The sequence below is a fragment of the Trichomycterus rosablanca genome, chromosome 15, assembly GCF_030014385.1.
Source record: "Trichomycterus rosablanca isolate fTriRos1 chromosome 15, fTriRos1.hap1, whole genome shotgun sequence".
Lineage (NCBI taxonomy): Eukaryota > Metazoa > Chordata > Actinopteri > Siluriformes > Trichomycteridae > Trichomycterus > Trichomycterus rosablanca.
The window spans coordinates 27,503,844-27,518,997 of NC_086002.1; the positions used below are offsets into that span (position 1 = coordinate 27,503,844).

The 15,154-nt window shown below is 37.8% G+C and overlaps 1 protein-coding gene across 1 annotated transcript; it reads right to left on the reverse strand.

Moving 5' to 3' along the window:
* Positions 1–13,448, reverse strand: LOC134328700 (NACHT, LRR and PYD domains-containing protein 12-like). Its single transcript, XM_063009878.1, has 12 exons — positions 13,367–13,448; positions 12,512–12,628; positions 11,474–11,590; positions 11,177–11,234; positions 10,710–10,860; positions 8,606–10,385; positions 7,353–7,526; positions 6,201–6,374; positions 2,279–2,452; positions 1,905–2,078; positions 1,506–1,682; positions 1–1,210 (listed from the first exon to the last, which is right to left on the reverse strand). The coding sequence occupies exons 2-12, from the start codon at positions 12,622–12,624 to the stop codon at positions 1,204–1,206; spliced, it is 3,099 nt and encodes a 1,032-aa protein (XP_062865948.1). The 5' UTR covers positions 12,625–12,628; positions 13,367–13,448; the 3' UTR covers positions 1–1,203.
* Between the last annotated feature and the right edge of the window lie 1,706 nt (positions 13,449–15,154).

Sequence of the window (15,154 nt, forward strand, 5' to 3'; positions counted from 1 at the left end):
GTAACATGAACACAAGGTTTATTCAAAATATCACTCATAATGTATTAGTGTTATTATCATTATTATTAGTCATTAACAGAACTGTTACACTTACTGTCCCTTTTATAAAATATTTACATTATCATCATCTTCTATATTTAACATCATTAATAATAATAATCACTTTGTTTATCATCATTTCAATCTATCGTAGTTTATTGCTTTTATCTTTATTGTAGTTAATTGCTTTAATGCCACATTGTCACTGTTGGGCTCTTGAGCAAGATTCTTAACCCTCAATTGTTTTGACAGTATACTGTCACAGTACTGTAAGTCATTTTGGATAAAAGTTTCTGCTAAATACCAAATAAAATGACTCATTTTGCAAATAAATACAATTCCAAAAACTCACTGGTTACTGGGAGAAACATCACAGGATCACAGTGGATTGTGGGTAATAGCCTGTATTAAACTGTTGTCTGTTTTGGACTTGCAAAAAAAGAGAGCATTATGTACCCCTTAACCCAGGACCTCTACTGTTTGATGTCTTTTTAGGTCTGTTCTGACCGTTTAACAAGGTCCCTTGGAAGGTTCCAGGATGAGAATCATACAGAAGCGACTTTCTTCAGTCAGTCCTCTAAACATCTTGTGGTTATGTAGGAAGACGTTCTGACCTCAAGACCACACTAATGTCTGTAATTTCCCAGTGAAGATCCTTGGAGATTATCTGGTCTCTTAAGTAATCCTCCTCATGTTCCCCTACAGGCAGAAACTCAACATCTCCAGTAGATTTAAACATATTTCATTACATATCAGATAGTAAACAGCATGCTAATGCTTCAAGCTAATGCAGGGTTTTCTAAGCAGTCCTCATGTACCCTCACCCTGTTTTGCAGCTCGTAACTCAACTGTACCAGGTGCTCAATGTTCAGTCTATCAGATTTATACAGATGGTACCAGTAACCTGATGGACTCTCCAATCTTATTACTTCATTATTGATGTATAGAAGGAGGGGGTGAAGGTCCATGAGCACTTCAGAGTGGGTTTGAGAGTGTTGATCTTGTACAGGAAGTGATGCCATACACAAAGTTATACAGAAAGCATGTTTACAGATTTGAGCAGTAAGAAGCTGAACAAAGTGTCACCATGTAGAATCCCAGTGTGAAGCGTAGATGGTGTTTATCTTCACTGCTCTTCATCTCATAATTCAATATGTATTAGAATCAGATGCTGTAGAAGAAATCATACATGATCAGTCACCTATCAGACTCAACAGATCAGAACCAATATAAACACCAGAACACACACACACACACACACACACACACAAACACACACATCCCTTGGAACAATAATATAACATTTTACATGATTCATTGTTCACTGAAGAACCCTGATACAGATGAAGTTTTGCTAATGAGCAGTTCTGATTCCACAATAAGATAGACATACCACTGCATGTGTGTGTAATGTGTGCATGTGTGTGTGTTTAGGTGTGTCTGTGTATAAAGCAACAGTAAGTTACCTTAGTTTTTCTAGGTTACATTGTGGATCCTCCTGTAGATCTTTGAGCAGTTTTACTTCTGATTCTCCTGGATTATTGCCGCTCAGTTGCAGTTCTCTCAGACGTAATGATGGATTTGATTTCAGAGCTGAAGCCAGAGCAGTAAATCCTTCATCTGTAATACTGCAGCTCCACAACCTGCAGAAGACAATCATTTAATAAAAATCATACATCATCTTCTCCCACCTCCTCCTCCATCTACATTCAGATCCACAACCAGACATCATCACTGAGAAATCTTCAACATGTAAAAATGGTCTATCATAATAATGATGTGTGGAGAAAATGAGTAAAATATCAAATATCATACACACATCAATAACAGCTTCTGTATTTACAGTGTGAAAGTGAAGATCTTACTCCAGTATCTCCAGTTTACAGTGTGGATTCCCCAGTCCAGCAAAGAGCAGCTTCACTCCTGAATCTTTCAGTTTATTGTTACTCAGGTTCAGATGTTTCAGACTGGAGGAGTTTAAACTGAGAACTGAGGACAGAACTTCACAACTTTCCTCTGTTAGATTACACTTCCACAACCTGGAGAGAAATAATCAGATCAATCAGACACAGTATCAGTATAAATATTCTCCCATCAATCTCAAACAAAGAATTATAATTTAGCTTTCAGCAGCATTTCAAATGAAACATGAATGAAATGTGTTTTTTGATGTATTATTCTTTGGTCAACTAATTTCGAAAGATCTTCTGTATCTACAGTGTAAAAGTGAAGATCTTACTTCAGTATCTCCAGTTTACAGTGTGGATTCTCCAGTCCAGCAGAGAGCAGCTTCACTCCTAAATCCTTCAAGTTATTGTTACCCAGGTTCAGATGTTTCAGACTGGAGGAGTTTAAACTGAGAACTGAGGACAGAACTTCACAACTTTTCTCTGTTAGATTACAGAACCACAACCTGGAGAGAAATAATCAGATAAATCAGAGAAATGAAAGACGTCACTCTGCACCAGTAGGTAAATTGAAGTAGCAAATCTGATAATATTACCCAGACTGCAGTGCAGATGAAAGTAAAAGCAGTTAAATTGATGATTCTGAATCAGTGATCATTTTAACATTGCCTCTAAAAGTGTGTGTGTGTGTGTGTGTGTTGCCCTGAGATGGTTTATTTGTTTACACTAATTGTTTCCCAGGATGAAGTGATTAGTGTAAATGTGTTTGTGTCTTCCATTGTGTACACTTCTACTCTTGGTTAAGGTAGGCTTCTTGTTTAAGTATTTGTTTTAATCTGTGTTAGAATATATCTTTGTTTGACTTGTAACTTTGACTTGTGCTAGAATTAAAATCTGTAAGAAACTAAAACTAGTCTTAAGTTAGGCCTCTTTCTGTATTAGTTTGTGCGGTTTGCTGATTAGTTGGTTTCAGGTGCCTATTGTTAGAACCCTAGGTGTCAACTGGGGACAGGGCTAAGTTTAGTATAAATTAATTACGGTCTTTACTATTACTAAGTTTTAATGTCCGTCTGGTTTATTTAATCTGTCTAATCTTTACTATACAACTTTAATTTTGGTTTTCTCTGACATCCATTTCGTTTAACAAACTCATTTCAGCATGTGCTACTTACCTATTCCTGTGCTCATATAACACAGACCCAGCAGACATCACAAGTCACATCATGGGAACTGTAACGCCAGCAACCTCATCTACCCCCAACTGTTGCAACAATTTCAAACATTGGTGGTAGGTGGGCTCGGGAAATGTCAATCAGCTGTTCAAATAGCAGACTTTAAATATAGCAGATGCACTTTCTCACGGCATCGACTTCCTGGCACTGACTGAGACATGGATCATCACTGAGAACTCGGCTACACCAGCAGCCTTATCCTCTGCCTACACCTCCTCGCATACCCTGAGAGGATCTGGCAGGGGTGGTGGCACAGGTTTGCTCTTGACCAGGATATGGCACGTTACTTCTGTTAACCTTTCCAATCTTAACATTTCATCCTTTGAATTCCAATTACCCTTCATACCATTGTCATCTACAGGCCACCTGGCTCATTGGGAGACTTCATTGAAGAGCTGGAATATTCTTCTGAGTTTCTTCCCTTCGGATGGAATTCCTTTGACTTTGAATCTCCCTATCGACAAACTTCAGTTATCCTGTCTTTTTTCTCTCCTTTCATCTTTCGACCTCCTCTTTAATTACAGCCCTCCGACTCACAAAGGAGGCAATCTTCTAGACCTGGTCTTCAGCTGTCCATCGTCTGCTCTTGACCTCACCGTCACCCCACTTCACCTCTATGACCATCCCTTTGTGTCCTTCTCTCTCTATCTCCCAACCCTTTCTACTTCCAACCACACTTACACTCTTACAACTCGCCCAAATCTTCACTCTCTATCTTCCTCCTCACTGATCTCAAACATCCTAACTTCATTACCTAACTCTGACGTGCTTGCTACCCTCGCACTCAACTCTGCTACCAATACTCTACTCTCTTCTCTTTCAACATATCTTGATCAGCTCTGTCCTCTCTTCCTCAAACGAGGCAAACCTTCTCACCCTGCTCCTTGGCTTTCAGATGCATTGCGCAGCAATAGAAGAGAATTAAGGGCAGCTGAGAGAAAGTGGAGAAAATCTAACTCCTACTCCACTCCTACCATGATCTGCTGTTCAGGTTCTCATTCGACGTGACTGCTGCAAAAACATCTTTTTACAAAGCCAAGCTTGAACAATCTGCTGCTGACCCACGTAAGCTTCATGCTATCTTTTCCTCTCTTCTGAACCCTCCTCCTCCTCCCCATCTGACTCTCTCACTGCTCTTGACTTTGCAACTTTCTTTCAGGACCAGATTGACAAAATCAATCAATCCTTCTCTTTGACTGACACACTTTCAACTGACCCTCAACCCACCAACACACTCACCAGCTTCACCCCACTCACCATGGATGAGGTTGCACAGCTCCTCTCATCCAGCAATCCCACTATATGCACACTCGACCCTATACCATCCACCATCCTTAAAGACATCTCACAGGACCTAATCCCCTTCATCACACCCATAATCAACAACTCCCTGACATCCCTGACAGGTGTTGTCCCTACTGCTTTTAAGAAGGCGCAGGTTATTATCCTTCTTAAGAAACCTACACTAGACACTACAGACATTAACAACTACAGACCTGTCTCACTCCTCTCTTTTCTATCAAAGATTCTTGAACATTCTATCTATAACCAAGTACTTCTTACTCAGAATGACCTCCACGATCCGTACCAGTCTGGCTTCAAGGCAGCACATTCTACAGAAGCAGCTCTTGTAGCTGTTACTGACAGGCTCCATGCAGCCAAAGAAGCCAAACTGTCATCGGTCCTCATTCTTCTTGACCTCTCTGCAGCCTTCACAAAGTGATTCACAGCATTCTCTTGTCTACTCTCTCCAACCTTGGAGTAACACGTTCTGCATGGCAATGGATGGCCTCCTACCTCGAAGGGCGCTCTTACCAAGTGTCATGGAGGGGATCCATATCTCCTCCATGCACTCTCTCAACCAGTGTTCCTCAGGGCTCTGTACCTGGCACACTTCTATTCTCTATCTACACCCGCTCTCTGGGTAAGGTCATGGCCTCCCATGGCTTCTCCTACCACTCTTATGCAAATGACACTCAGCTCATTCTGTCATTTCCTCCTTCAGACACACAGGTCTCAGCTTGCATCTCAGCATGTCTGCGAGATATCTCACAATGGATGTCAGCTTATCATCTAAAACTCAATCCCAGCAAGACAGAGCTGCTACTTTTTCTTGGAGATCAATCTCCAACCCAGGACCTAGTCATCATTCTTGATGACTTCCAGATTAGACCATCTGATAATGTAAGAAGCCTTGGTGTTGTCCTGGATAAGCAGCTGACCTTCTCTCCGTGTGTAGCCAACATGACAAGATCGTGCCAGTTCCTCCTCTACAACATCAGAAAGATTTGGCCATTTCTCTCCATGGAAGCTACTCAGATTTTTGTGCAGTCACTCGTAATCTCACAGTTGGACTACTGCAACTCCCTCCTGGCAGGAGCTCCCATGTCCACTATTAAACCCTTGCAGCTCATTCAAAATGCAGCTGCTCACCTGGTTTTTAACCAGCCCAAACACTGCCACATCACCCCACTGCTGCGTTCTCTGCACTGGCTTCCTGTAGCTGCACGTATTCAATTTAAAACACTGATGCTCGCCTACAAAGCCAAAAATGGACAAACATCAAGCTACCTTCAAAGTCTAATCAAACCCCGCTCTGTACCGCGCAACCTCCGAGCCACTAGTCTCACTTAACTTTATCCTCCACCCAGGACTCGAGGAAGACAAGCATCAAGGCTCTTCTCTGAACTGGCACCCAAATGGTGGAATGAACTTCCTCGGTCTGTCTGAACATCTGAGTCTCTTGCTGTCTTTAAAAAACGATTAAAAACCCACCTCTTTACTAAGCACTTAAGCTGACTTGTACATTTCTTCTTTATTTCTAAAAAAACAAAAAACAACTTTGGTTCTAACAGGGTTTTAGCAGATTTGTGTTCTTGGGCTGTTGTTTACTTAAACTAGAGAAATGAAATATTTACTATGGAAGCACTTCTGTAAGTCGCTCTGGATAAGAGCGTATGCTAAATTCTGAAAATGTAAATGAATAAATGTGTATAAAACTTTGTGAAAGTGAAGATCTTACTCCATTATTTCCAGTTTACAGTGTGGATTCTCCAGTCCAGCAGAGAGCAGCTTCACTCCTAATTCCTTCAGTTCATTGTAACTCAGGTTCAGATGTTTCAGACTGGAGGAGTTTAAACTGAGAACTAATGACAGAACTTCACAACTTTTCTCTGTTAGATCACACTCCCACAATCTGGAGAGAAATAATAGATCAGTATTTTCTCTTCATTAATTACAAACACAAAACTGCAGTTTCAGCTCTGTATAATGTTTAAAATGCTCACTCTATACTGTAGAGTCTAATAAACAAGAAACACTTTACATTGTTTTATTTATTTATCTGTCAATCATTCATTTATTTAATAATTCTTAAACTTTCCACTGTTCACTGTATTTCAAGGTACCAAATATATGTAATATTTGTGATAAAGATTAATATGAGTGAGGGACTTTTTATAATCATATAATGTATTTTCACATGTTTAGTAATCATTACGTATAAGATGTTTTTAGAGCGTGGCAACCTAGCTCAGAAGAGAACAGAACAATCAGATAGAACATGCAAACATAACAAGTATGTAAAAACAAAGTAAATCTAGGACAAGCTATCACATCACAAGGCCAGAATTATTTAGAACATTGCAGATTCTTCGGCACCAGATGTATTTTCTAATTTTGAATTACACATATGTATGTTTCATTGCATCCTCCTGATTCTCTTTGTGTGTCCGACTCAGAAGAGGGTGGTTGGCGATAGGGAGGGCGATAGAGGTATAAAAGACCTATATAAAATTACTTGTTCTTACTGTGGTATGCTTCTATACTGTATGCAGGAATCCACAATTGTGCTTTCATTAAACTTCAATCCAGCAAAAAAGAATCTCTTGTGTCTGAGTTTCTAACAGAAAAATCCCACTACATATTGTATAATTATTTTTAAAAAAACATCTGTTTCCACTAACTGTGGCTCTGTGGTTGTGCATGTATTATAACAAAATAATTTTATTTCTAAAAAAGAAAAGAAAGTAAAAGAAACAATCCTGCTAGGACGTGATAAAGCATGACGACTCTGAAGAGTCGTAAACAACGTCCAATAAATATTTCTGGTTTAAATGATGCTTTTAATTAGAACAGATCTTTTGTATCTACAGTGTGAAAGTGAAGATATTACTCCAGTATCTCCAGTTTACAGTGTGGATTCTCCAGTCCAGCAGAGAGCAGCTTCACTCCTGAATCCTTCAGTTTATTCCTATTTAGGTTCAGATGTTTCAGACTGGAGGAGTTTAAACTGAGAACTGAGGACAGAACTTCACAACTTTTCTCTGTTAGATCACAATTCCACAACCTGGAGAGAAACAATCAGAACAGACTGCATTGCAGATAAAAATGAAAGCAGTTGAAATAGCCATGTAGCGGTTGAGATTAATTACAGTGTTACCCACAGATGAGAAATGACAACATGATTTCCGTCTCCATTCCAAAACCTAGTTGATTGTGACTGTGTATGTGTGCGTCACCAGGGTGTGTCCCTACATCCTTGCAAATGTTTTCGAGTAGCACTGGATCCACCATGGTTCTGACCAGTATGAAGTGGTCCAATCATTTTATCTAAATTAAATTTACATTCCATAATTACTCACTATTTTACTCTGTAAAGGTTTCACTCACTGCTGTATTTCTGCACAGCATGACTGGGAACTAATTATTATCAGGAAGCTCTACGTAGAAACTGCTGTCACTAACATTCAGGGTTAGAGGTACAAATACTTCTGCTCCTGCTTTCAGGTGAAATTCTACATTCTGTATAAAACTTGTGCACGAGTCTAAACATATAATTTACACGTCAAGTTTATGTAAACTGAGCTCTGTTTATTCAACATCTGATTCATGAAACTGTCGTAAAGCAAAACGATCTGATTATTATTACAGTGTTTTCATCAGAGTAAAATTAGTTCTTCTGAAAATATATTTACACATCAGTCAGATTAATTTCCTCCATGCTAACATCCTCAGATCTCAGCAAAAATGGGCTAGTGTTATTTACCGCTGCACCACCTGAGCGCCCCGTTCATGCTAACATGAGTGTCTTTATTTAAAAAGATTGTTTATTTTTAATGCATTTCTCTCTTTATTACTGAACTTGTATTCACCATTTAGTCCTGATGTTTTTGGAGCTCTGTGGTTGATGATTCCACCATTTAACATCTGATTTTTTACTCAGTATAATTAGCAGAGTGCAAATTAGTAAGTGGTGCAGAAACTGTAACATTATTATTTAGGTTATTAGGTTAGAAATTCATTTCAGACACATTTTGAAATCAGACTGCAACACTGCAGTTTTGCACCTTCTCACTTTCATACATTTAATAATTAGTGTTTGTGTAATGAACTTATGAATCAAATGTTTATCACTAAATTACTCACATAGCTTTTCTCGATTCTTTCACCACTGGCAGCATCTTCAGAAGACCTTCATGTGATGGATTATATTTACTCAAATTAAACTCATCCAGCTCCTGATCGGAGTTCAGCAACACAAACACCAGAGCCGACCACTGAGCAGGAGACAGAGGGAGTCCATCATGATAAACATGACCTTTGTTCAGGTATTTTTGGACTTCCTGCACTAGAGAATTATCGTTCAGTTCATTTAGACAGTGGAACAGATTGATGGATTTCTCTGGAGAGGGATTCTCACTGATCTTCTCCTTGATGTACCTGACTGTTTCCTCTTCGTTGTAAGAGCTACTTCCTGTTTGTGGCAGTAGGCCTCGTAAGAGCGCCTGATTGGACTCTAGTGAGAGACCCAGGAGGAAGCGGAGGAAAAGATCCAGGTGTCCATTCTCACTCTGTAAAGCCTTGTCTACTGCACTCTTCAGAAAGTCAGACATGTTTGTATAGTTTCTGAAAATGTAAAAGCATCCAGTGTTTTGCATCACCAGCACATTTCTGTTTTTGTTGATAAAGGTGAGAAATACATATAAAGCAGCCAGAAACTCCTGAACACTCAGGTGCACAAAGCTGAAGACCTGACCCAGGTGCAGTCCAGCCTCTTTTTTGAAGATTTGGGTGCAGACTCCTGAGTACACTGATGTGTTTTTGACATCAATGCCACACTCTGTCAGATCTTCCTCATAGAAGATCAGGTTTCCTTTCTCCAGCTGTTGGAAGGCCAGTTTTCCCAGTGCCAGTATCGTGTCACTGGTCTGGTGAGGATCAGGGTCAGATTTCCCATGGTACTTTTTTTCCTTATGTTTTATTTGAAAGATTAGAAAGTTAGTAAACATTTGAGTCAGAGTTTTGGGGATCTCTTTCCCCTCGTCTCCATCCAGAATTCTCTCTAGAACAGAGGCTGAGATCCAGCAGAAAACTGGAATGTGACACATGATGTAGAGGCTTCTTGATGACTTTATGTGAGAGATTATTTTACTAGCCAGGTTCTCATCACTGATCCTCTTCCTGAAGTACTCCTCCTTCTGAGGGTCACTGAACCCTTGTACCTCTGTTACCTGGGCTACACACTCAGGAGGGATCTGATTGGCTGCTCCTGGTCGAGTGCTGATCCAGAGTTGAGCAGAGGGAAGCAGGTTCCCCTTGATGAGGTTTGTCAGCAGCACATCCATTTTTACTGACTTTGTTATGTTACACAATCGCTCATTATTTTGAAAATCTAGAGGAAGTCGACACTCATCCAGACCATCAAAGATGAACAAAACTTTATAAGCATCACAGTCTAATGATGGCAGACCTTTCACTTCTGGGAAAAACTGATGAAGAAGTTCCATCAGACTGAGGTTTTCCTGCTTCATCAAGTTTAGCTCTCTAAAAGGAAGTGGAAATATGAAGATGACGTCCTGATTTGTTTTTCCTTCAGCCCAGTCCAGAATGAACTTCTGCACTGAGACTGTTTTTCCAATTCCAGCGATTCCTTTTGTCAGCACAGTTCTGATGGACGTGTCTCTAAAAAGGTCGTTGCATTTGATGGGTTTCTCCTGTGCTGCTGGTCTCCTGGATGTTGCTTCAATCTGTCTGACCTCATGTTCATTATTGACGTCTCCACTCCAACCCTGTGTGATATAGAGCTCTGTGTAGATCTCATTCAGAAGTGCTGAGCTTCCATGCTGGGAGATTCCTTGATTAATTATTTTACATTTCTCTTTCAGGTTTGATTTGAGTTTTTTCTGATATACAGAGACTAAAAGTTCTAATAAACAGAAAATGATGACCAATAGTTTACTGCATGATCAATAAACAGTATATAATGTAATATTTTAATAAATAGTAGGTTCATTACTAAATTATTTTCTTTTTTTAAATATAAACCTCTATGATAATAATTGGCTTATTTGTAGAGATGTAGTGACCAATATCATGGTTAGAATTCTCATCTAATCAAGTACCTGGTGCTTATAAAACGATATATAATAGAATGTAATGACCAATTAAAAGCCTAGATGATTCTAGAACCAATATGAATATGGAAGAATTTTAATCTGATGTTAAAGAAATGAAAAATGTAAGTATTTACTCCTCTGCAAGGTGTTAGCGAGGTCTGTCTGGTTCCTGATCTTCAGAACATTCAATGTGATCTTTAGCGCCCCCTCTCTAATACTACTCAGATCTTCCACATCCTTCACCTCTTGCTCAGAGCATGCTGGGTAATCTTTGAGCCCCAGTTCCTGTTAAGAAATTTTGAGGAACAGATCATCACAATAAGCACCGTGAGGTAATAAAGAAAGATGAGTTATGTGACCATATAAGGAGTGATGTAGCTCTAACATTATACTGAAACTAGTTGTTGCTGCGAGTCCCATTAACCCCATATGGCAAAAAAAAAAAAAAAAAAAAAAAAAAATTCATGTATGTAAAAACCAGAACAACATCTAAAGAGGGTCCAGAATCCAAAATCAACATAAGATCCCTCACTGTATTAATTTAACCAACAGCAAAGTAGACAAGCATCATTATTCTAATTATACACACATACATACAAACCTTAAATATGGATTCCAACTGATTTCTGTAAGTAACATTTAATCTCCTCTTTTGTGGTCTGTAAATAAAAACACAAATAAGCAATTGTGCAGCTTTTATCTCAGTCTTTATTATACAACACCAATAAATATACAGAACAGTACCAAACACTAGCATGTTCCATCATCCAGTTATTGAAACATTTCCTATATTTATATAAATGAATTGACTAGCTTAGTAAGGTTAATGAAGTTAATGTGTTTGATCAGGAGGAACTGGAAGTAAAAACACTGCACTAGAGCATGAGATTATACTGACCTCAGTTCAGTAGATTCACCTCCATTTTTAAATGTAAGTGGAGGTTTCATTGACCAGTCGCTCTTCATGGAGACACAGCTGGGTTCAGGTGAATCTGGTCTCTTACCCTTCATTACACTGGGATACAGGTAAAACCAAACATAATGGAACCAATAAAAGCTAAATTTTACGTATAAGCAGAAAGAAATATATTTTTGTTTCAGCTTGCTCAAGTAAACTGTTTTGTTATTAGTATTTTCAGTACACACCACTCATTACACAGTAACCAAAACCAACAACCTCATGCCATAAAATTGTATTTAACACAGACTGTTAGCTAATTCAGGGGTTATAAAATGTAATAAACATTTATCAGTTTATCACTGTGCCAAAGAGCACAAAAAGCACAAGGGCAGACCAAAGTAATCAGCCAGCTAGCTTACCTAGCAGCTAGTTTAGTTAATCTATAGTCAAATCTTCTATTTAAAAAAAAAAGCATTGCCTACAAACTTAGTGACTCTTGACACTGCTTTTTTTGTTTAACACCAGTATGCTAATAACACAACCATGGCTAATCTGATTTTACATTCATAAATAAATAATTAACATTTTATTACAACCATTAATAAATGTTAAACATTAATAGTGTGCTCTTATTTGAACTTGGTCTTATATTTGTTTATTGTAGACTTAATCTCAGGCTTCTTAATCTAAACCTCACTTAGTTCTGATCAGTAATCATCAGCTAACATAAAATATCTGTAGTCAAAACCCACTTTACTGATCACCTGTAAATTCTCACATATACTGTGGATTCTAAAGGTTTTCAGAGCTGGGTGCTCAGGTGGTGCAGTGGTCTAAGGCTTAAACACACTATGAAAATGAAAACTTAGTTCTGATCAGTAATCATCAGCTAACATAAAATATCTGTAGTCAAAACCCACTTTACTGATCACCTGTAAATTCTCACATATACTGTGGATTCTAAAGGTTTTCAGAGCTGGGTGCTCAGGTGGTGCAGTGGTCTAAGGCTTAAACACACTATGAAAATATACTGACCTCAGATCAGTAGAACAGTCTCCTTCTTTAAATTTATGTACGGGATCCATTGACTGGTCGCTTTTCATGGAAACACAACTGGGTCGGGCTGAATCTTGTCTCGTACCCTCCATCACACTGGAGTAAAGGTTAAACCAAAAATAAATAAACTATATAAAAAAAACATGATGGCATCTGAAAGGTTCAGTTCAGGAAAAACACCACAAGGACATGACGAAGTATTCAGACAGCTAGCTTAACTAGCAGCTAGTATAGTTAGTCACACCTGCTAAAAAGAATCAAATAAATCCATGTCTGAGCTAGGATTTAATAGCGCTCTGTAATGCTTTTAGTTTTACATCAAAATGCCAATAACTCAACCAGCACTGATACATTCTTACATTTACATTCTTAAATAAATAAAAGTGTATTAATAACAATCTCACTCTCATCAATGTAAGTGTAGCTTTCTATCCATTTTCTAGCTGGTGGTTTCTTTATAATCATACATACAGTAGAGTGTACACATTATCAGTAAAAAAAAATATGTTCACACAAATAAAAATGTTTATTTGAAGAAGCTAATTCCAACATTTCTTCAGTAAAGTTTAAACTCTTGATGCAATGCTCTCATTGTGTTGTGTGGGTTTGTGAGTTTGTGTGGATGACAGAAAAACACAGAAGAGAAAATAAAAGTTTAAAAATATCTGTGTTGGTGTGGACTGAACCTAAATGACAACGTTAAATGTGACTTGTAGTTCCAGACTGTTCCCGTACAGAAAAAATATCAGGTGATAAAAATCAATTCTAAATATTTCTCCATCAAGTACAAATGAATAACATTTACATATTACAGTTTTATATTCAGTTACTCACCGTGATTATCTCAAAAACCTCTTTACGTTTCTCTCCAGACTAACTGTAGATTTTAATGCTGCCTGCAACTGCTCCACCAAACAGTCCAGAGTTCAAAGTCCCGAGTACAACCTGAATCTACACTAGAGGGGAGTTTAGTTTGTAAACAGTTAGACATACTGAATCAGACAGTAATCAAAATGATATTTTTCTTCTGTGTGAATAAGATTAAACGACCTTCATGTGTTATTAATGAGGAACAGAAATACTATCTTTTTTTTCTTTTACACTATTAGTCTACAAGTTAATGCTGCACTCAAACTAACATCCATTTTACTAACCCACCTGAATTCTGCTTCAAGTTCTGAGAGAAAATACTTGCTATTCTCTAATACAGTCTTCTTCAAAAGTTTGTGCACCTCTGGTCAAATCTTATGGTTGATTAAGTGAAAATAAGTTACAACAACACCATCTACAGGAAACTAATTTAATGATGGCATTTCCTGCACATTTTAATGCAATCTCAGATTATTTACTAAACTGAACATATTAGTGAGAAACACACCTAAATGTGCTATAACGTTTGTACATGCCACATGTTGTATTTATTTTTCCTTCCTGAAAAATGTTAAGTAGCTGTAATTATAAAACAGTAATTGTGTGTTAAATATGTGCAGTAAATACATTAAACTTTTATACCACTTTTTAATACAACTGTACTTACAACAACCAAACCGCACAAGTATACCTTAGTAAAACTATATTTATTTACGTGCACTCTATCACATATCTATTGCAAATATTAAGAAACATCCAAGCAAAATCAGATACCAGGAAGAACAATTACAGCTCTAACAGATCAGACTTACCTACTGTATAGGATAAACACAGTGTTAAGTGTGAACGCTGCATTTCTCTACAGTATTGTTGATTTATCTGATCTTCCAAAAACAGCTGGAGTCCCTGAGGCAGCACAATAAAAAAGACACAATTTAATACAACAGTAGAAGTAAAAATGACTGAAACATTTGAGTTAAGCTCAGTGTTTCATCATGTTTACCTGAAATACATTCATGGTCTGTTCATCCATCTGAAGTACAGCAGTGTGGAGTTCATCCAGATGTAGTTCATCTGAGTAAGTCTGTACTGAGTCTAAAACAAATAGATCATCTAAAGTTATACTGAGTATTTTACCATCTAAATGTAGTTATACATAAGGAATAAATCATCTGCATTTTGTCCCTAACAATATCAGGGCTCTGAATTAGTAAGCTTGTCTAATAGGTGCTTTTTTATTTAATGATAATAAAAGCTGTTTGCATGTATAAAGAAATAAAGCTTTTTGTTTGTGTAGTTAAATACACTTATTATTAGAAAACTTTTATTACTTTAACGTTCATTTTAATAAACCATTTGTATTAAGCTATATAATATGTATTTAATGGACACACCGTTTACACTTTGGTTACCTTCAGGATGAGTCTGTGTTGCTTCATCCTCCATCATTTTCCTCCGCTGCTGATCGGTGAAGCTGTTATAGAAATAATAAATTCCTGCGGTGACAGTAGTGGCTCCGGCCACGAACAGCAGGGGCGCAAGTTCACCTCCCTCAGTCCAGCGGAGAGATTCCACATAAACACTTCATATTTAATATAATAAATATAGTTTTAAGAGAGAGAAAGAAAACACAGTGAACGCTGCGGGGGGTATATATATATATATATATATATTAGAGTTGTCAAACGATTAACATTTTTAATCGCGATTAATCTCAGAATTTCATATAGTTAATCGCGATTAATCGCATTA

What these genes read in the sequence shown, in the direction of transcription:
- LOC134328700 (XM_063009878.1), bottom strand. Translation starts at nt 12,624, where the DNA reads ATGGAGGGTACGAGACAAGATTCAGCCCGACCCAGTTGTGTTTCCATG. An exon ending in GACTGTTCTACTGATCTGAG is followed by an intron (nt 11,591 to 12,511) that starts GTCAGTATATTT and finishes CCTGTATCCCAG; the next exon opens with TGTAATGAAGGGTAAGAGAC. An exon ending in AGTTGGAATCCATATTTAAG is followed by an intron (nt 10,861 to 11,176) that starts GTTTGTATGTAT and finishes ATTTCTTAACAG; the next exon opens with GAACTGGGGCTCAAAGATTA.